The sequence below is a fragment of the Rhamphochromis sp. 'chilingali' genome, assembly GCF_963969265.1.
Source record: "Rhamphochromis sp. 'chilingali' genome assembly, chromosome: 11".
Taxonomy (NCBI): domain Eukaryota; kingdom Metazoa; phylum Chordata; class Actinopteri; order Cichliformes; family Cichlidae; genus Rhamphochromis; species Rhamphochromis sp. 'chilingali'.
In genome coordinates this window covers 35,170,015-35,190,978 of record NC_137938.1, presented here as the reverse complement: position 1 = coordinate 35,190,978, position 20,964 = coordinate 35,170,015, and the positions used below count along the sequence as shown (strand labels likewise).

General features: G+C 38.8%; 2 protein-coding genes across 4 annotated transcripts; one reads left to right on the top strand and one right to left on the bottom strand.

Annotated features, from left to right (window-relative positions):
• The first annotated feature begins 8,416 nt into the window (after positions 1 to 8,416).
• LOC308405336 (NACHT, LRR and PYD domains-containing protein 1 homolog) lies at positions 8,417 to 15,578 on the top strand. Of its 3 annotated transcripts, none has more exons than XM_080895886.1 (11): positions 8,417 to 8,479; positions 9,663 to 9,711; positions 9,829 to 9,902; positions 10,041 to 10,255; positions 10,357 to 10,601; positions 11,580 to 11,708; positions 12,299 to 12,452; positions 12,823 to 12,852; positions 13,184 to 13,225; positions 15,068 to 15,106; positions 15,300 to 15,576. In XM_080895886.1, the coding sequence occupies exons 1-10, from the start codon at positions 8,451 to 8,453 to the stop codon at positions 15,082 to 15,084; spliced, it is 984 nt and encodes a 327-aa protein (XP_080752012.1). In that variant the 5' UTR covers positions 8,417 to 8,450; the 3' UTR covers positions 15,085 to 15,106; positions 15,300 to 15,576. The 3 variants fall into 3 exon arrangements, with proteins under 3 accessions (XP_080752012.1, XP_080752014.1, XP_080752013.1); XM_080895888.1 differs by having other exon boundaries at positions 8,466 to 8,592; positions 9,832 to 9,902; positions 15,300 to 15,578; XM_080895887.1 differs by having other exon boundaries at positions 8,467 to 8,592.
• Positions 15,579 to 16,186: 608 nt separating this feature from the next.
• On the bottom strand, positions 16,187 to 18,722 carry LOC308405337 (transcription factor HES-4-B-like). The gene is made up of 4 exons (XM_080895889.1): positions 18,580 to 18,722; positions 18,166 to 18,258; positions 17,215 to 18,045; positions 16,187 to 17,081 (listed from the first exon to the last, which is right to left on the bottom strand). The coding sequence occupies exons 1-3, from the start codon at positions 18,640 to 18,642 to the stop codon at positions 17,524 to 17,526; spliced, it is 678 nt and encodes a 225-aa protein (XP_080752015.1). The 5' UTR covers positions 18,643 to 18,722; the 3' UTR covers positions 16,187 to 17,081; positions 17,215 to 17,523.
• Positions 18,723 to 20,964: the final 2,242 nt, after the last annotated feature.

Genomic DNA, 20,964 nt, shown 5'->3' with positions numbered 1-20,964 from the left:
AGTATGAATTATGTGGATGAAAAATCGATGGATGGGTTGTTGTGCATTTCTGAGTTGGTCAGGTGACTGATCTTAATAGAAAAGTATTAATTATTATAATTATTATTATAATAAAAAAAATGTCATGCAGACAGAAGTTGGATACGTGTCATAGTGGGAAACGTTTTGTAGTCGTGGGAATGTGGAGCAGAAAGCTCAGTCGTTGTTTTATTACCTGTTAAAATTGATGCTTCATTGTGTCCTTGGAGGAGAGGTGGCTCTCGGGTTCCCACGCACAGCACATGCTGGAGGTTCTCACGCGAGCCGAAAGTTATTTTTTGTTTTTGTTTTTTTTAAATTTTCTTTTGTTTTGTTCGTGTGACTCAACAATTTGAACAGTTACGCGTAAAAAGATTTATTTTACTTGGATCATAGATTTCTGTCAAGAATACTTTGTATTTCTGTATAGTTTTTTATATTTATATCCTGTTCATAGCCTGTACATCGCTTGTACTCACCACAGCATGTACATACTTATAGTTATAGCATATTCATAACATACGTTATAACATACCATAATAGACCCATTTCTGTAATATACTCACATATCTATATTATTGCTAATATATATTGTAATATATCTATATCATGGCTAAAGCACTTCTGGGTGGATGCAAACTGCATTTTGTTGCCTTGTACCTGTGACATGTGCAATGACAATAAAGTTCTATTCTATTCTATTCTATTCTATTCTATTCTATTCTATTCTATTCTATTCTATTCTAACAATCTAATATAATTTCTCAAAAATCCAGACTGAAAACTTGAATTAAAATTGAATTCCTTGCAAGTTATATAAGATCAGAAAATGCGTAAGCTCAAGCTCAGCTCTTCTGTTGCATGTGATCACCTCACCTAACTTTCTCGTGGGAATCGGGCGGAAGAATGTCACACTTTATTACCTGTTAAAATCGATACGTCGTAATTAAGAGTAGCTGGAAGAAGAGGTGGAAATCAGTTTCCCATGAGCAGGGCTCCTAAAAATTATGCATTCACAGCTGGATTGATACACAGACTTCTGACCACGTTTTTTTTAAGGCTTTCAAGGCTGAGGAAAACGGCTGCCAATATTCTGTACCGAGGGAATGATTATTAAAATGTGAAGAGTTGTGAATAAAAAGAAAAAAGTCAGACAACTACTGAAAGCTTTTCTCCTTGAATGAGTTTTTGTATTTCGCGTTTTGCGGGGCTCCATAAACATTTTCTTCCTAGCAGCGCTGAACCGAGAACCTGTCGCCTGAGGACACATCTCATTTCTCCTTCCATAATGATCACCTGGAAGTTTACAGTCATTTGTCTGATCTCACACTGTTTGGGCGGATGTTGGTCACACATGTAAATAACCCTCACACGAGCTGATAACACCTTTCACAGGCGCGTGCAGCTCTCATTTATCGCAGCAGCTGCACGCGCCGGTGGATTAATGATGGGCTCCCACAGCGGCGCCTTTCAGTCTGTATTCATCTTTAGATTCTTGGTGAAATCCCCTCGTAACCGGTAAAGATGATCCTGGAGTATAGAATGACTCAAATGCATTGATTACACATACCTATCATATCCCATATCAGTGACCAGCAGTGGTGAAAGTGGAAACAAACCTATAAGTTGTGTTGTGATCAGTATTTATCCTGTCACCAAACAAACAAAACAAAAATCTGAAATTTGTAATTAGTCCTGTCTGTTGTAATTTATGGCCCCTGACTGATCCCCAAAATGACATTATATTATTTGATGCTCATAAAAAACACAAAGTTGTGTCTTATTGTGCTGAAGTTTGCTAACTTGATTTTATTTACTGGTCTCATCTGTTACTTACTTTAGCTCACAAAGGCAGTGTTAGCCTGCAGTTTAGCTAACCTGTGGTCTACTGACTGCACTATTTAAGCTGCCTTTGGTTATTGTGATCCTGAGTTAAATGCAAATCGAGTAACTCTTTGACGTGTTTGTTGTTTTTATAATTATATTTCATATTTATTTGATGATATTTCCTTTTTACTTACATTGAACTGTCAAAAAACTAAACAACCATTCTTTCACATAGTGGGAAATAAGCTCAGTGGTCATGGGATTAATATACTTGCTTCACGTGTTGTTAATGTGATATCATTCTCTCAAAAATTCAAAACCAAAATAAAGATTGGGGGTGTTTATTGCAGATTGTAAAACATGTTGATCTTTTTATAGTAAGCAGGCAATGTTGCTCCCTGTTATGTTTAGAAACTACTGGCTGAAACTGGAGTCCTGGAATCCCAGTAATGTGCCAAGTTGCGCGTAAAAAGTTAATTTTATGCACGTCTCATGCACGAGACTCGGACCTTTAAAACACCAACTTCGTCAAATAATAAATTCCTCTAGTTTTGGTGACAAAACGTCCACTCTGAGTCAAAAGTCCTGATGGACTGTGTCCATCATGCTGATAGAAGCTTTAAACATTTGGCGTATAATATTGCTGTAGCGAAATATTAACATGTGATAATCCTTTATGACTACGCCGCATGATACAATCTGTACATTAATATATGTGATTTTCTATATATGATACAGTGATTTTTAAAGACAACACCCATATTTTTGTGCATCAACTGAAGCACTAACTGAGAAACAAGCAGCTTCAATGTAAAGACAATACAAAATGAAGACTGTTGCCATGGTAGCAGGAATGTTACCGTAACACAGAAGCTAAAACTCAACTGTGACATCACCTTGACGTCATGGCTGTTCCTTTGATCTTTTTTTTTATCTGTCAGTTGATTTGATCTGTTTCCCTTAAATAGAAGTTATCCCCCTTACACGCAGCACCTTGACAATACGTCGGACAAACCTCTGTTTTGCAGGATTGTAAAACTAAACGTAGGATCGTACTAGACAGTTTCTGTAATCTCCATTGAACTAGCTTTATAGCAAGCATGCCTCTCTTGCTTTTGACTCATCATGTGATTCCTTGGGCTTTTAAAAAGGCTCGACAGCTCGTGAGATCTGCTCTGGCACAACCACAGGCAGAGTCTTGTCCACCTAATACTGAGACAGATTCTGTAGCCAACAGGCTCACAGATCAAAGGTCACTGAATTACACAACAGGCTTGGAGTGCCTGAGTGAAAATCAGCAGAACACAGCTGAACAGCACACGTCTGTCATCAGCAGAGATAATTTACTGAACAATACTTGTTCTACACATGTGGATACACCATGTGATGAATCCTGTGAGCAATTTCACAGAGGTTCAGCAACCGTGACAACTTTTCTCAACATGGCGGTAGATGGCCTTTCGAAAATCAGAGGAATACTTCGAATTTTATTCCCTTTGACTAGAGAAGATTTTGATTATTCTACCAAAGTCGCCGTTGAGATAGGGCCAATAGGAGGACCACTTATAGTTATCACCTGTTGCTTCACTGTAATTTGTCTCATTTTCTTTAGATTTTGGGGAAACTGTCTGTTTAGACTCAAGAAAAAAGTTTCACAAGCTTTGAGCTGGGTCCATAAGAAAACTTTAGGCTCGGAGTGCCTGAGTGAAACTCAGCAGTACTCATATGAAGAGTTCATGTTTTTGACTGGCAGAATTAATTCACTCAACAATACTTGTTCTACACATGTGGATACACCATGTGATGAATCCTGTGAGCAATTTCATAGTGATTCAGAAGATGACATTTTTCTCGATTTGAACTGAAATTCATGAATCTCAGTCAAATCTTAGAGAAGAAAGCATCAGTGAGACTGACAGGACAGGAATCTGTCAGACAGACTGATTCCTTAAAATAGCAAGATGAGGTAAGTATTGAGCGTGTCTTTAAAGAGGCACAACAAAATCTTGATTTGGTTAAAGCTGTTTTAAATTAGCTATAAAATCTTGACTGGAGTATAACAATATTCATTAGACTCGTACCATCTTGATCAGGCAATACACACAACAGTTCAAAACGTACATCAACCCAAACAGCCGCGACAGATGGCTGCCCCTCCCTGAGCCTGGTTCTGTCGGAGGTTTCTTCCTATTAAAAGGGAGTTTTTCCTTCCCACCGTCGCCAAAGTGCTTGCTCATAGGGGATTGTTAAATCCTTTTTGGGGTTATCTCTCAAATACTGCAGGGTCCTTCCCTTACAGTACACAGAGATTTGGGATGACTGTTGTGATTTATGGGTGGATGACTGGATGTGTTAAGCGCTTTGGGGTCCTTAGGGACTAATAAAGCGCTATACAAATACAGGCCATTTACCTTTTTTTTTTTTTTTTTTTACCATTTATTGCCTTATAAATAAACTTGAATTGTAAATAAAAATGTCAAATTTAAAAAGTAATGGTTTGTGTGTACTTTTAAGTGATGTATGTCAAAGTCAGCGCAACAAGTCAGTGTTTCTTGATATTTATTTATAATCACCTCTGCTAATTCTTGATATTTATTATTGAGTGAGCTGTATATATTAGTGCTATTTCTTAAATGTGTAAAATCTGTAACATATTGTATTGTTGAAATTGTTTAGTCTGTTACTGTTACTGTCTTGGAGCAACAGTAACCCACATCATTCCCTTATGGATTAATAAAGTATTCTGATTCTGATTTGTGTAGTATTTAATGATTCAGTAATGAATGAAGGTTGACCTTCTGGGAAAGCCTTTCGCTTCATGTGAAAAGCAGTGTTGTGTTAAGCTGCCTTGTTGGCCAAAATAGTTTACAGATAAAGCATGTCCTCTCTTGTCCTGTGCCTTTCATTCTCATTCCCTCTGCTTTATTGCTTCCATGATGTTAAGCTGATTTTATATACTGATCTGATGCTTCCTGGAGGTTTTTATTGAAGAAAAACTCTTTCTGATGAAAGATCAGCTGAACTTGTCAGATCAGTGTGCTGAAAGGAAAAGGTATAACATCTTTTCTGACATGCAGTGGAGCCCCGAATGTCTGAGACCAAGAGTGAGAATCCTCCTCTTGCTTGTGAATTTAGTTTTGACAAAGTTTATTCTGAAATGATAATATTGACTTAAAAATGCGATGGAAAATTTAATCTATTAATGGGCTTTTCTGTGTTAAAGACAACCCCTCTGCATGGATGTGTGTTTACATACTGCTTTGCTTTTAATCAGTTATTATTAAATTCTCTCTTCCACAGACTTCCCACTTTTGTCCTCTCTCACTCCGCTCACCCTCATAGAAGATGTCTGTCTCTCCCTGAATTTGGTTCTGTTTCAGGTTTTTCTCTGTCAAAGAGGAATTTTCCTTCCACCTTTTGCCCAGTACTTGCTCATAGGAGTTTATCTGATTGTAGTTGTTTTCTCTGTGTAACTGTAGGATCTTTACAATTTAATAATCCAGATGTTGGTACATGGTACCCCAGATGATGTTTATGCAACGTTTTATCGAGATTTGTTTACTTGTCTAAAACAGGCCGTTCATGCTATTAAGAAAAGAAAAAAACCCCTCAAATGTTGCTGATTTAAAATAGTTCAACAAAGAAGATTGAGCCAAAATTTCTCCACAGAAATTTGAAAGATTGCCATTCAGTTTTAGATCTTAATGCCAAGATAAATGTATTCCCACAGAGGAGTAATTTACTTGTAAAGGCTAAAAACAGCATTACGAAAACTGAAGTGTGTCAGTACTGCCCATCTTGTCCACACTGCTGAATACATGCATATGCATATTTTCCATTAAATTTGTTTTACTTCTCACAGTTGGGCTTCATTTGGAATTCCCTTTGGAAGTACGAGTGCTTTAGAAAGACTGGAAAGTGAGAAGTGTGCATGGATCACATCACGGTCTTCCTCACCTCTCAGTCAAAGGTCCTGATGAACTCTGTTGCTCTGTCCATGGTGCTGATGTAAGCTATATATGTATATGACAACACATGTTCAGTGGAATTTTAACAAGACACCCACATTTCTGTTTTGTACCCGAGATCCAAACAGCTTTAATTTGAAAAAACAAACACAAACAAACCACTAAATGCTGTTGCTAATGTAGCTAGAATGTTACCACTGCTTAACGTTTACGTCGTACCTCGTGACTACCCTAGAACAGTAACTTTGACGTCACCTCTGTGGCCGTAAACCAATTGTCGCGTTGATACTCGAATTTTTTCATATTTATCCCTGTAAAGTAAGGAGACCGTAACCCTTTATTCGATTAATTTAATTAAACTCTTTATTAATATTCTGGCGCGTGCGGCTCCCGTTACAAGTTTGAAAGACACGTGCAGATGAGAGGCGTCATCAGCTCCTGTGAGACAAATTTGACAAAGATCTGTGACAAAACCGAGCGATAAAGTAATAAATCGGAGGTGTAAAAACACATTTTTTTTACTGTTCTTTGAGGTAAAACCCAACATTTATGACTTTCTGCAGCCTGTCCTGGTAGCTGCCATTCATAAGGATTATTTCTGCAGAAAAAGAATCACATGACGGATTAAATGCCCCCTTTCATGTGCGCGAGCACAAAGCTTGACCCAGAAGTTAACTACCGATGTGATAGCCATCTCTGTCATGGCCATCTCTGACGGAGGTTTTAGAAACCCCTAATGGAAAAAAAAGCCAGTCTGTGCTGATCTTCCTATGCAAAAACTTTATTCTGAGTATTTTTCACAGTAAGAGTAAACAGTTGACTTTTCATAAGAAGTTCCTGGTCTATAGACACGTTTGTGTTTATTTGTGTGTAAATGAATAAAAGTGTGTAAATACATAAAGTGTTAAATACCGTTTTCACCGCTCCATTTTGACGGAAAAGAGTTCGGTAAGGGGATCCCACACTAAATCAGCAATGAAAGTGTGAAAGTGCGCATATGCTCCACATCCAGCCACAAGCAGCTTGAGCTTTTGTTCTGTTTTAGATAATCTACACGGGATTTCATTTTATTTCACATTTTAGTCTGAATTATTAAAATGCGATGTTTGATTTCTTGTATAATGGTTTTCAAAAGAAACTTTGATATGGTTTTACGCGCGACTCCTCACGTCGCCATGTTTGGTTACATGATCACAACAAAATAACAGCTTGTTTTAGACCCGTGTGACAACCTCTCACGTGTGTTTCGCGTGGGAACCAGAAAGTCACTTCCCCTCCGAGCACATTTGTTAAGTGAGGTATCAGGTTTAACAAGTAATAAAGCGAAGATTGAGCCTCCCTGCGACCAGAGAGAAGAGCTGAAGCACACACTCCCACTTAAGCAACATTTGTCTGCACGCTGCCATGTGTTTAGAGGGACAAACGCAGGTCTACTAGACTTCGTTTATTTATTATGACGGTGTTTGGAAAACGCGGTAACATTTGCTTTAAAAATAACGAAATCTTTAAAGACTTTAAGCTCAACTTTGATTTATAAGCAGATCCTTCCGCAACCGTGAGAAAAGCACACAGATTTGACTAAAATTACATTTAATACGCCGTGAAAGATTGCTTCTTCACACAGAATTCGTCGCAAATAAATAAATACAGTCTAAATAAATGAATACAAATGATCCAAATTTGATGAAAACATATATTTTAAATGAGAAATAGTGAACTATTTCTGTGAGGAACACAAAACTCCGATTCTATTAAGAATAAAAGCCTGAAAGCACACATTTTTTTCTACTTTGTGATTCTGCAGGTACTCTTTAATTTCTGTGGGGTTAAATTATTTTTTGTGTGGTGCAGGATTGATCAAAATCGCTGTCTCCTCCATTATATACTTTTTTTGGTCAAACAAAATAACAATTACAGCGCTTATTTTACATATCAACAAAAAGTTATATACAGGTATAAGTAGTTAAGAACAAAGCAGTCGTCGAACAAAGAACATTTAAAGAACAGTATAGGTGAGAGATACCATAAAACAGCATACAAGTACAGTAAGGTGACCTATCATATAAAAGTAAAAACAAAAGTACGCACATACAATCTAGCTACATCAATTGAAAAGCTGCATCAAAAATTCAAGTAAGGTGTGAGCTAAGTTACACTTATCCAATGAAGCCTTCCACAGCAGGACTTCATTTTTAAAGCCAGCAAAACACGTTTTCAAGAAGCGACATTTGTGAATGAAAAATTTTGCAACTATAAATAAGTTGTTAATCCCAAAGTCTATTTTTTTATTTTCTGTTTGTAGGCCAAATCTAATTACTTGAAAGGTTAGAGAAGGGCAGTCAAAATTTTTAGAGGTTAACCAGTACTGAAAATCATCCCAAAAACATCTGGAACTAAAAAAATATGCTCTGTAGTTTCAACATCAGTACTGCAGAAAGTGCATGCGGTCGTATCTATATTGAATTTCTTGTGAAGATAATCATTGGACGGATATATGGCATTTAAACAACCGGATGTTGCTACAGCTTGTCACAAACCAGGAAAAGAACCCGGAGATTCTATTGGTGGAACTCGGTCGGGAGGCGGGGCTTGTGTAGGATACAGGAAAAGGTATTTTTTGTCTTGTAATTGGTGTGAATGTTAAAAACACATAAACTTTTTTCCATGTAAGTTGAAGTATTAGCATATAAGACAAATGCACCGTTGTTACACAAACTGCATTGTGACTGTGCGCAGGGAAGTGAGCGTTCATGTTAGGAGTGAAGAGGCTGGAGAAACGGTTCGTGTGGGGACGCTATTTTAAAGCCTAGGCTATAACTAACTTTTAGACTTCACTGGTTTGAGCGTGTTATTGAAAGAGCCAGTGCTGTTTCCTAACCTTTTCCCCGTTTCAGAGCTTCTAATTTAAATAAGCAAGTCGTAAAACAACGGGAGAGAAAGCGAGTGAGCTTTATTTCCGCGTTTAGCGTCAACTGAATGTAACGCCATAGTTTGTCTGTATACGAGCTATCATTCAGTCTTTCTGCAGCAGGTTTTTGTTCTAAAAATGACATTTAAAGGCGTTTTAACATTTTAATATTCTTAAAAGTTATTTAGTAGCAGGCTGCTGAAATATGAGGTGGTTTGAAATTAATCTAAACAATTTAAAAATCGTTCGGTAGGGGATGCAGGGTGTCTGCTGTCGCCTCATGATTGCTTATCGTGATTTCATTACAGTGTAACTCTGTCCATAGCCTTTTTAATAGTTTGAATAACCTTTAATTAAATTCACAACATGTGAAAAACTCTACCCCCCCCCCCCCTCCTTTAATCTCACACAGTGGACGTAAGACAGTTTGATCATGAAGTTAAACAGCTTAAATAACTGAAGCAAAGTATGAATCCAAACATTTTGTCTGTAGATTCTTCCTCCTGCAGTGGTTTGTATATTCCACCTATTCTACTTTTATACCTTTCTTTTAAATACTCAGGCTAGACCTCTGCGTTCGTGATTATGGTGCTCTGTCAAAGGCTCCTCTCTTTTCCAGATCTATTTCAGCAATTGAGACATTGTTCAGTATAACAAAAGATGAGGTGCAAATTAGAGAAATGAGAGGCTGATTAGTCAGTGTGCAAAAATCATGGAATTTCTTGATGCAAACAGGTTTCCTCTGTGTGGAAATGACACTTCAGGAGACCCAGATTTAAGTTTTATCACTTGGCTTACTTGATAGGAGAGAACAGCTAAGGAATAAAATAGAGACTGATGTTTGAGTGTGTTTTATTAACTCTCCTGAAGCATCCTGACCTAAATTGCTTCATTTGCACTGTACTTTGTAGTTTGTCCACTTAAATTCTCTGTGTTTCAAGACAAGAAGCTTCCAGAAGCTCTGAGATCGAGGGTTGTGCAACTATGATGGTACTTTCATACATTCACTCACGTTTCTTTCATTAATTTTTTAAATATGTATTTGTTCATATATGTGGTGTTACACAATGTAAAATCTGCACTTATTTAATTGATTGTCTTCTGCAGCAGCATTCCAGCAACTGGACTAAACTTGAGCCTGGGGTGAACACTACAGATGCAGACAAGGCTCCAACTTACAGGTGAATTACGGGAAATCAACAGTGATTCAGATTTCTTTGCCAGAAGAAGACCCAGTTTTGCAAAATCTTAATTCTGCATTTGACATAAAATGAAGTGTTAAAAATGACGCTGTGTTCCTTTTTATTTTTTCACTTTAGCCTTCAGTCTGAAGCGGGAGACTTTGAATGCAGTGTCTCTGGCTTGCGCTGGGTTTGTAAGGAAAAGATCAGCTTTCAGTACCACTTCTGCTCTTGGGGAGGACACATGGAGAGAGTGGAAAGCAGACAGTACATGCCTGCAGGTCCTGTAATTGATGTTGCAGTCACTGCTGGGCAGTTAAGTGAAATGCACCTGCCACACTGGGTTTGTATAGGTAAAAGGACATGAAGAAGTTACTAATATATTAAAAAACTTTTGCATTTCTGATCCAAACTTTCTTCTTTCTCTTTGTGTTTTCTGTGTATTTTTGTGCAGATGACATCCCCGACAAGTTTGCAGTCCTGCATCTAGATGACTGCGGAGATTTTGTAGAAGAAGTGCGTGAGGTCACAGCATCACACGTCAAGTTAAACGAGTTAACTTACTTTCCGAAAGCAGTCGTGATGAAGATGGGCCCCCCTGTTAAAATCAGCTGTAACGTGTTGCTATACTACAAACCCAACACCCCATTCCTCAAACTCCACGTCTTTGTGATTCCAAATGATCCTGCTCTACAACGGGTAACTGAATCTGTATTTGTCACAGGAAAAATAACACAGACTCAGACTGACCCCAATAGAGTATTAGACATATGCTGTAGTTGAATGATGGCTTTAACTTGCAGGGCTGAAAAGTGGAGCCAATGCGGAATATGCATTCTTTCTAATTACTAGAAAGGGAAGACTCCTCTGGTCTACTCTAGGGAAATTGCGATTGTGTTTCAGGGACTTCACAAACTTTGAAAGGTGGCAATCTTACTTATATGGTCTGTTTCATTAGAAGATAGATGTTCAAATTTGGAGAGTAGTATTTCATAAGAAAAGTTATTTTAAGATAATTAAAAAAAGAATTAAGGGATAAAAGTGAATATTAAGAGAAGGAAGTCATTTTACTTTAAGATAGAATGTATACATTTGTGGAAAATATTTCAGTTTTCTTTTTATAAGCTGGCTGTAAACACTTGTTTTGGTAACCCATGGATTAATGATGTATGTGAATGCAGTTGCAGTGACAACAGAAAACGGTTAATCTTCATGTACGAGTCATGAGATCTGTCTGTCAGATAATGTTACATTTTACCGACTTAAGTAAAATATAATCTCACTGATTTATAGCCACAGCAGATAATAACATTATAAAATTGTTAATGAAAAGCTGAATATAAATTATATATGAAATATAATCCTAGAGTTCTGGAAACAAACAGGATACAAAAGTAGAGTGTTATAAATATTATTTTAAGTCTGCTTTGAATAATATCTTTATTCTCGGCAACAGCACTTTTTCTTCAAATGTATTTACACTAATTTAGAGTAAACTCCATACATTGTTTTTAAACTGTATTTAAAGACAACAGATGGAAATGCTGAGGCAATCCTGAAGGACTTTTGGACTTGACGTATATTTGTAGGGTCTTTACCTCACAACAGAAAGCACCTTGAGGCACCTGGTGTTGTGATTGGATAATACTGAGTTGAATTTTTTTTTTTTCCTCACAGAAAGTGGACAAGCAAGAATTGTGTTATGGATATGAAAAAATTACCAAGCCACGCCCAGATGAGTACCTCAAAATGCATCATGGTTTCTCCCTCACAGCCGACACCGACTCGGCAGAAATTCAACCAAAGGTACGCTTTTTACACTCTGTCAGCAACTGTGGTGCTTTAGGATCAGAGCATTTTTACGACGGGTTGTAAATAGTGTGACCAGTATGGGTGGGAATCACAGAGGAATCTGCAGTAAGATATTGTCACATTTCTTCACTACTCTATGAATAGATAAATGCATTTGAATACACTGTCCTGTGAGCAAGAGTCAGGAAGATTTCTGGTTTCCATTTGTAGTCCACTAATAGTTCTTTCAATCGGTTACTTAGAGCAGGTTTTGCATTTGCTGGAATGCAATCTGGAAACCATCGGCTGTCACCCAAAGATGGTTTAGCTTTTTATTTACCTTGTTAAACGTCTCTGTTCCTCAATAAAGAACGTGTGGACATAATTGAAATACTGGCCTGAGAATCCACTGTGTGGACCAGAAGCACTGAAAAATTGGTGACTTTCACCAGAAGCTTTGTCATCAGACTTGCTGATAGATTTCCAGGTTAAGTCACAGAGCAGCTGCATATTCAGTTGACTCTTTGCAGTCTTTTATTTTTATTATTTTGCTTCTGATGGAACTGGACTAACTCCTCTCCCTTCTCTGTTATATTTTTAACTAGAAAATAACCCTCAGATATAATGGCCAGGACTCCAACTTCTATGAAGTGTACATTGAAAATCCCAAAGGATGCTTCAATCTAAAACTTCAGTATGCTTTGTCCAAAAAATATGAACCGGTGTATGAACCTGTCTGGACCTGTAAACTCCAAAAAGGTCAGTAATTGAAATGAAACAAATCAAATTTGTATATCCTAATGCACACTCAAAGGGTTAGATACTGTTATTTTTAATATACTATTGTCAGAAAACATGATATTCTCAAAGAATATGTTTTTAATATATTTTTACTTAAAGATGGAGATCATAGCTTTGATAAGTTTTTTTTTTTTCCTTTTTATTTGGCTGGAGCCATTTAAATTTTGCTCACTTGTCAATTATTATTTCAAAGAGATTGGAATATGTCACATTTAACTATTAAATAGAATACTTCAGATAGCACGTAGCTTTTTGTATAAAATCTTTATGGTGACTGTAAAATAACATTTACTGTTTAGATTGTTATTTGCTTTGTTTTTTATTTCAGACGATCATCCAAAGTCTGGTTATGGGGAAGGTGAGATCCAAACAGCTTTCGCTAATCTATCAAGTAGAAAAGTATTCAGTGTTGTGTTCTTCTTATTAATCTTTTGCATCTAGAAGAATGCATGTTGTGCAGTTCCACTTATAAACGGTTCATGTTAGAGACCCATCTGAAGTGATAACTGTAGACTTTCAGGCTATAAGTGATTCAAAGGTAGAAATGTTGTGAGTGCATAAGGGAGAGAAAGTTCAGGACAAATTTGAAAAAAGATTACATTTCAGACATTTTGAGAACAAAACGGTTAGATTATTTAGTGCCAGTGATTTATAATAAGTGTGAAGTCATTTTAATATTTTCTGTACAGGTCCAAGATCCTCGAGGGGAGTAACCGGTGTCACTACTGTTGGTAAGTTCACAAATATTAACTCTGATTTTCACATTTCTGCGCTAAAATTACTCAGGACCTCACTGCAAACACAACTAAGACTGTAAGACAAGTTTAAAACTGAACTGAACTTTTAATCAAGAATGGAAACTGGGGAAAATAAACGAATACCAATATCCTAGAAGAAAAAAACAAACAGTGGGAGGGTGAAGGACTTTGAATGAGATGAGATGATGACTTAACAGAGACTGAGGAAGAACAGATTCAAGAACCATGACGGGGGGCAGGTGAACTCAGTTGAGCCAAAAAAACACTGGTTTGGGGCATCAAAGGCTACAGAGGGTAATAATTAAACAAAACTTTCCACTCTTTATACCCAGTAATACTCGTTCTGCTTCATCCACACTTACTGTGTACTCGGTGAAACAATAATTGTTAACCGTCACAACACTTAAAGCCAGGAAATATTCGGATAAAGTTTTTGTGGCTCTAATCTGGATTCGAGTCCTTTGATAGTGAATATCTGTTGATACAGAGTCTGATTCATATATTGACATGCAGTATCAGCATGCAATGTGAATATTTGTTGTAAAAAATATTTGTGCAGACAACCTTGAGACAAATATTTCCATCCCTCCCTCCCTCCCTTTATCCGGGGCCGGGTCGCAGGTGCAGCAGCCTAAGCAGAGAGCCCCAGACCTCCCTCTCCCCAGCCACCTCCTCCAGCTTATCTGGGGGAACACCAAGACGTTCCCAGGCCAGCCATGAGATATAATCTCTCCAGCGTGTCCTGGGTCTGCCCCGGGGCCTCCTCCCGGTGGGACACGCCCGGAACACCTCACCCAGGAGGCATCCTTGTCAGATGCCCGAACCACCTCAGCTGGCTGATTTCGATGTGGAGGAGCAGCGGCTCTTCTTTGAACCCCTCCCGGATGACTGAATTTCTCACCCTATCGCTAAGGGAGAGGCCAGCCACCCTTTGGGCGAAGCTCATTTCCGCCGCTCGTATCCGCGATCTTGTTCTTTCAGTCACTACCCACAGCTCGTAGCCATAGGTGAGGGTAGGGACGTAGCTCGACCAGTAAATTGAGAGCTTTGCTTTTACGCTCAGCTCCCTCTTCACCACGACGGACCGGTGCAGCGGCCGCAGCACCAATCCGTCTGTCGATCTCCGGCTCCCATCACTCGTGAACAAGACCCCGAGATACTTGAACTCCTCCACTTGGGGCAGGAACTCATCCCCGACCCGGAGTGGGCACTCCACCCTTTTCCGGCTGAGAACCATGGCCTCAGATTTGGAGGTGCTGATCCTCATTCCCGCTGCTTCACACTCGGCTGCGAACCGTTCCAGTGTGAGCTGGAGGCCATCACCTGATGAAGCCAACAGAACCACATCAAAATATTTTTTCATTAGGTTTTATTCTTAATTTATGATGCATAAATGATTTAACACAGACTGTAAAGATAACAGAAAACCTTCAAGTTTAATTCTTACAACCTGCAGCAGTGATTTTTACTATTTTAATTATTAATTTGAAAAGCAGCTTTCATGCTTGGCACTTTGAAAGTGATTGTAGTATTGGACTAGTATGAATCTTCCCAGCAGCCTGCTCAAACATTTGTTTGCATTCAAACACAGTGTTGCAGGCCCTGTGCAGTCAAATGATCTGAAACTGTTCTGCTCTAATCCAGTCCTTTAAAATGTTTCAGCCTGGCAAATCTCAACTTCAAACCCATAGAGATGAATTAGGAAAATACTTCCCAAATCTAAAAAAGAAATGTCGGATGTGATCCTTTTGTATTCTAAATATTTATAAAATACTTATAAAAGCATCCTGTAATTTATCATTTTCTTCCTCCTAGACAAACACTGTGAATAAGCTGCCTGCAGTGATGCAGAAAGTAAGTAACATCAGTTTACTCTGACTTCATGCTGCAAATCTTAATGTGATAGGATGCAAGTGGATGATTTATAGTTTTAAAATTGTGTTAATAAGCTTGTGATTGAACTGGATGTGTAGCTTGTCATCAGTTATCCGCCAGTTAAGTTATGGTCAAGTCATACCCCTTTGTTTGTTTGACTTGACTTCATCAGGGACCAACGGCAGCATCAGATGGAGAGAGGCTTTAGGAGGGAGAAGCTCAATGAATTTAAGTTGTTTCTGAGGCAAGGAAACATCGTTACTGAACTTTCTCGCATCCCAGATGACAAACTGGAGAACACAGACCAGTCAGGCCTGTTCGATCTCTTGCGTAGACTTACACTTAGCAGTCTGTGGAAGTGACCAAAGATTTTTTCAAGAAATGTAAAAACCAAGACCTGGTATATATGCCATCAGACATCATGATCCAAAGTTTCTTTTAAAAACTCACTGTTTATCTAATAAAATGTTTTGCCTTTTGATTGCACAGAATGTGGTCCATCCATCCATTCTTTATTTATTGTCACTTGTTTGGATGCAGGTAGTGGGGGAATGTCTTCACAGACATTCAGGAAGAATCCTTATCAGATGCACATGAGTCAAATAACAGAACCACAGTATAACAGGGGTTGGTGTTATATATACATGTACATTATATATAATATACAAGTATAATGGTGCTGACTGAGCCATAAAGCAGTAAAACTCTGTCAAGACGTTACTACAGTTATTTTCTTCAGAAGATTGAAATTAATGGAGAAAAGGTTTTGTCGGGGGAAGTTGCCTATAACGAGCTGCAGGGCCGGAAGTGATGAGGCATTCACGGTCCATAAATTGCACTTCATATAAAATGTGTATGAGAACTATAAGGATTCAAGGAGCTTTATTTGTCATTCGCATCACATGTTTACATGAGGTGGAACGAAGAAACAGAATTTAAAAAGTATTAAAGTTTTTGGGGTTTTTTTTTTCAAAACAGAAAAACAAGTAATAAAATAATACAATAGAGTACCAACCTGAGTACAAGTATGAATATAGAATGTAGGTATAAATACTTTAGCAGCAAAAGGGCATGATGACCAGCATTGAGACGGTGTCACTTTATCACTGCTGGTGTCACATAAAGCCTGCAATATAGTTTGAAACTAACGGTGACGATAGGGGAAAAAATGCCACTGATTCTTACGGGGTTAAGACACGTTTTGCTCCCTGGGACCTGACACCACACACGCGTGGAAAACAAATGACCTCTGAGCAGCTCGGGGCGATGCTGGTGACAGGATAGACGCTGAATACAAAGGAAACAAACGCAGACGTGAGCTGTGTGTTAATTATGTGAAATGATCTTGACTTTAATGGATCCTGCTATTCTAAATATGTTTAAAGGCAACTGTGAGAAATGAAACTGGATGATGCAGAAAAAAGTGGATGTAGTTATTAATATTATTATTCATATTATTCATATTATTATTATTATTGAGTTGTCTTAAATTATCTGAACTATATTAACTAATCTTAATCCAAAAGTCTTTCAGTGCCAGTAAATAAAGTGCGACAATGGCTATGATGTCTTTGAAGTGAGAGCTGCTGAGCTCTTTCATTTCATGACCAGTCTTCACACCTGGAGGATGTAACTCTGCAGGAGGCCGAGCTTCACACCTCTGCCTCGGACTAAAAAGAGCTGAAAGAGTAAAAGGCCTCCGGGTTTCCTTTAATCTTGAAACAATCATCTGACATGTTTTTAAAGATTTATTTGGTTGTTTTAACTTTGAAGAGTACAGCTCGCCATAGGGAGAAATCCAGAATAAATTATTGTGCAAAAACCGACCAGAAATATCTTCAGATTGAATAGAAGTGATGTTGTACACAGAGACACAGGTGTCGCTCGTTCCACCAGAGAGGTGAATATGAAGGTCTGCGTGGGTCTCCCAGCCTCAAACCCTGAGCTTCCACACCTGGAAATGTGATGGATGGACACTCAGTCATTATCCACTACCGCAGCATGCTCTTTAATCATGACGGCACATAGTAGCAGCTTTTAGTAGCGCATCAAAGAGGACAAAATCTCCTCGGCTTCGTGAAACTCACCTCTTCACTCGCTCTTCAGCGCAGCAATCCCAGCTGGACCGCTCGGCTGATCCAGCTCACCTGTGTCGCAGCCTGAGAGAGTCCCCGTTCCCCTGAGCCACTTACGTGGCTGACTGAGCTCATTGAAAAGTATTTAAAACAGTGAATCAACCCTATTACACATACAGATCAAGTCATACTCGGGTATTTACAATATTTACAGGACCTGAAGTTATGCGTCTTCATAAGACTACAGTTTTTAAAAAGAAGTTGTGTGTTTTTGCCAAATAGTTTATAGTCATTGATTGTTCTGAAGTCCCTGCCTGGTGATCAGGGCCAAGGTCTCCACAAAGTGTGGCTGGAGGGGGAGCTCTGGGCTGAGCTCTGTTTGGTCGCTCCTCTCTCCGCTCTGATCTCGGACTCTCTTTGTTTCTGAGGCTGTTTGGGGACTCTGGGAAACCTTTGTTGGAGTGGGAGTGGGTAAGGTCGGATCAAACGTTTCTCCCCTGAGGCACGTGCCGGGAGTCTGAGCTTGGACTTCTGCCTCAGCACCCGCAGAATAAACTTTGCGTGCGGCAAAAAGTTTCTGCTTTGGAGACCTTCGGGCTGTGAGTGTGAACGGGCCAAACGAGCGGCAAAAGCTGCATCCAGCGCCGATCCGAGCTCCGACCCTTTCCCCTCGGGGCCCAGAAACCCCGCAGCTGTCTGCAGGCAAGTGGAGAAACCGTCCTGGAAGGAGCGTTTCTGGTCCCCACGTCCACCTGTAGTCTTGTCTCCTTTGGCAGTGTTCTGGAGGAAGAGGACTGTGTGATCCAGTATCTCAGCTTTCTCCACTCGGTGCTGAGTGGACCCCTGCATGAGAGCAGCAAGTTAACCTTCATGTTTCATAATAATAAATTAATAAAAACCACAAGTATGAACCACATCGATTTATTTCTATAAAATTCATAGAGAACTAAAAACTTCTCTTACTTCTTGTGGCTCCTGCAGAAACATGGTCCTCAGACACTCCAAACTGCGGTTCATTCTGTCCCTCCGACGTTTCTCCACCTGAGATTTTATTAACTATCGCAAAAAAAAAAGAAAAAAAAGAAAAGAAAACCAAAGTCTAAACGTGGTTTCCTGATTTTGTTTAATTATATACCGCGTAAAAAGAAAAACTACCAAAGAAAAGCAAAAAAAAAGGAGCAAATGGAAATGACTAAATGATTAGAGGGAATTCAGCGCACTAAATTATACAAACTATTTCATATCTCCAAATTACTGAAATTTTGACAAAGCTGATGCTTTAATCTTCAATGAATCTGATTGTTATTGTGGTAATAACAGAGAATCACTATATGAAATGAAATCACGTCACTTGACAGGTATCTGGAATTCCTTTACCTTTCTATTATTTGTTGCTTCCTCCGCCTCATGTAACAGCTTCCTACCAACCGATGGTCCCATGTTCTGCTCTGGTCTACTGGTAACAGCTTCCTTCGCAGTCTGTTACTGATCTGGAAATGAGGCTCTAGTTTCCTGCCACTTATTTTTTACTGTGGTCCTGACAGCCTCTCAGACTCCTCCTACTTCCCTACCCCTCCTCCAGGTCCCTTGGTCTCACCGTTTGGTAACACTGCAAATGAAAAAATCCTAGATTTGTTTTTATTTTTGAACTTGTCTAATCTCGATCTGATGTCAAGAGTATAAAACAAGAAAATGAATCTTATGCGCAGTCGCGTGCGTAAAGTTAAAAAAAAAGTCTTGCGTCAAAACGTTTGAAAATTTAACTTAAAATAAACATAATTTTACTCCAGATGCTGTTCTGTTTTTTCCTGCTCTTGTGCTTCATTTGAAAAAGCTGGTAGCTCATTTTGCTTTGGGAGAGGGGGGCTATTTGCGCATGCAAAGCTGACACGTGCCTTAATCAAGGAAAGCTTGCTTTTTAGGAGCGACGGTGTGATCCTATGACCAGTTTTCATTTCAGAACTATTTTAAGTTGAATAAAAAACAATCACTTACAGGAGGAGAAAGATTTTCAGATTTTTCGCCGAGCCAATATAGGGGAGACCGGGGATAGTTGTAACATTTTTGACATTTCTGTCTGTAAATTGGAGCTCTTTTAAGGTAGTGGATTCAAAATGTAATGCAAAGTATTTACATGTCTCTGCTATTAAATAGTGCAGCTATTTTCTCTGCAGCACTGTTGTGATATTTTGATACCATGGTAGCATTTACAGGATATTGTTTTATTGTGATATTATACAGAAAAGAGTTACTCAATAAGGCCCATTTAATAGTTGTTTTTCTCTTTCTCTCTGACCCAAGAATTGATGTGTAAGACTCACAGGCTGGTACCCCAAGGTCGAAAACACCACAGAGACGAGACCACTTCCTTACTCCCATCCTCCCTTTTTCTTTATCTCTTAGAAAAAGGCTCGTTAAAGGCCAGGTGGTTTGTTTCAGAATTCACTAATGAAAGAACTCTGTATTCTATGTCTAGGAGTGTATTTTGCTGGGATGATCATAAATTGTAGCTGAACTGATAAACTACACACAGGATACTTCTTTGCTCACAAGGCAGGAAGACGTTTCCTTATTTGGTCTGTACCGGAACTTGCTGACACACGAACCTTTTTTTTCTCTATATAAGCTGTTGTATACTTAATAAACCTTTGAGTCGATTTGGGAAGGCAACCTGAAGCAGTCTGTGTTTCCTTGTTCTCCCAAGCTGCTCCCGACGTCGTAACTAACCCAGCTGAGCGGCATACCTGAGTGTTACTTTGAATAATTAGGAATCTTATAAGGAAAGGACAAAACTCTGCTTATCGCTCACGCCTTGGAGGAAACCGGGGACGGAAATTTCCTTCAAGCACAATTACCCATTGCATGGTATGGCCTCAAACACAAAGAGTGAAATGTTACAATTAACCCCATAGTCTGGGTTAGTTGTAACATATCCTGGGGTGAAATGTAACACAATGAAATAAGGGTACTAACAAAACATTAACATGTAATCTTTGTTTATTCATCACATGAATGCACTTACATCCATTTATGTAGCTATGTGTGTGTGTGACAGAATGCAGAAATCTAGCTTTTGAACATATTCCAACCCCCCAAAAAAGACAAATTATGGAATTTTCTGCAACTGAATATTTCATTAATTTTGGTTGGTCTTCCTTGAGTTTGGCCTCATTGGCTCAGTGGGCATTATAACCTACAACTCTTGCACCAATTTTGAACATAACAATGAAGCTGAAAAAATGTAGTTGTTCACCAGCATCGCAATTCCATTACTTTTTATCATGGCTTACCTTGGTGTGGTTTTCAAAGTGCTTCAGAAAGATGAGGAAATCTGTTTCTTGCACCCATCCTGATTTATTTCCACTACCAGTACTTCCTACTGGTCCATCTCTGACACAGTGGTCTGCATAATGTATGTGTGGGAACACAAACAGTGGGGGAATTGTGTTGCCAATGGCATTAACCGCATATACAAATGCGACCAGTGAACCTCTCTCTGCTGATGTTGTTGCCCCAACTTGTTTAATATAAGTTAAAGCAATAGTGTGGTAAGTTGTAACATCTGCATTATTGTTACAACTAACCCAGACTGTTGCTGTTACAACTGACCCAGACTCCTATAGCCCTGAACTAGCTAACATTATAGCCAACGGCTAAAACATTAGCACTAAAGACCTACACAGAATATATCCCCACAGACATACAAATAACACAATTTAGGTTTGATGAGTTTAACTGCAAAGCAGATAATGCTATTAGAAA

Bases quoted from the DNA above. Each gene is read 5' to 3' on its own strand.
- LOC308405336 (XM_080895886.1), top strand. From the start codon at position 8,451: ATGTTAAAAACACATAAACTTTTTTCCAT. The intron at 10,602-11,579 runs GTAACTGAATCT...TTTTCCTCACAG, and splicing joins ATGATCCTGCTCTACAACGG to AAAGTGGACAAGCAAGAATT. The intron at 12,453-12,822 runs GTCAGTAATTGA...TTTTTATTTCAG, and splicing joins GACCTGTAAACTCCAAAAAG to ACGATCATCCAAAGTCTGGT.
- LOC308405337 (XM_080895889.1), bottom strand. From the start codon at position 18,642: ATGGGACCATCGGTTGGTAGGAAGCTGTTACATGAGGCGGAGGAAGCA. The intron at 18,259-18,579 runs GTAAAGGAATTC...TTTTTGCGATAG, and splicing joins AAGCAACAAATAATAGAAAG to TTAATAAAATCTCAGGTGGA. The intron at 18,046-18,165 runs GTAAGAGAAGTT...GCTCTCATGCAG, and splicing joins TTCTGCAGGAGCCACAAGAA to GGGTCCACTCAGCACCGAGT.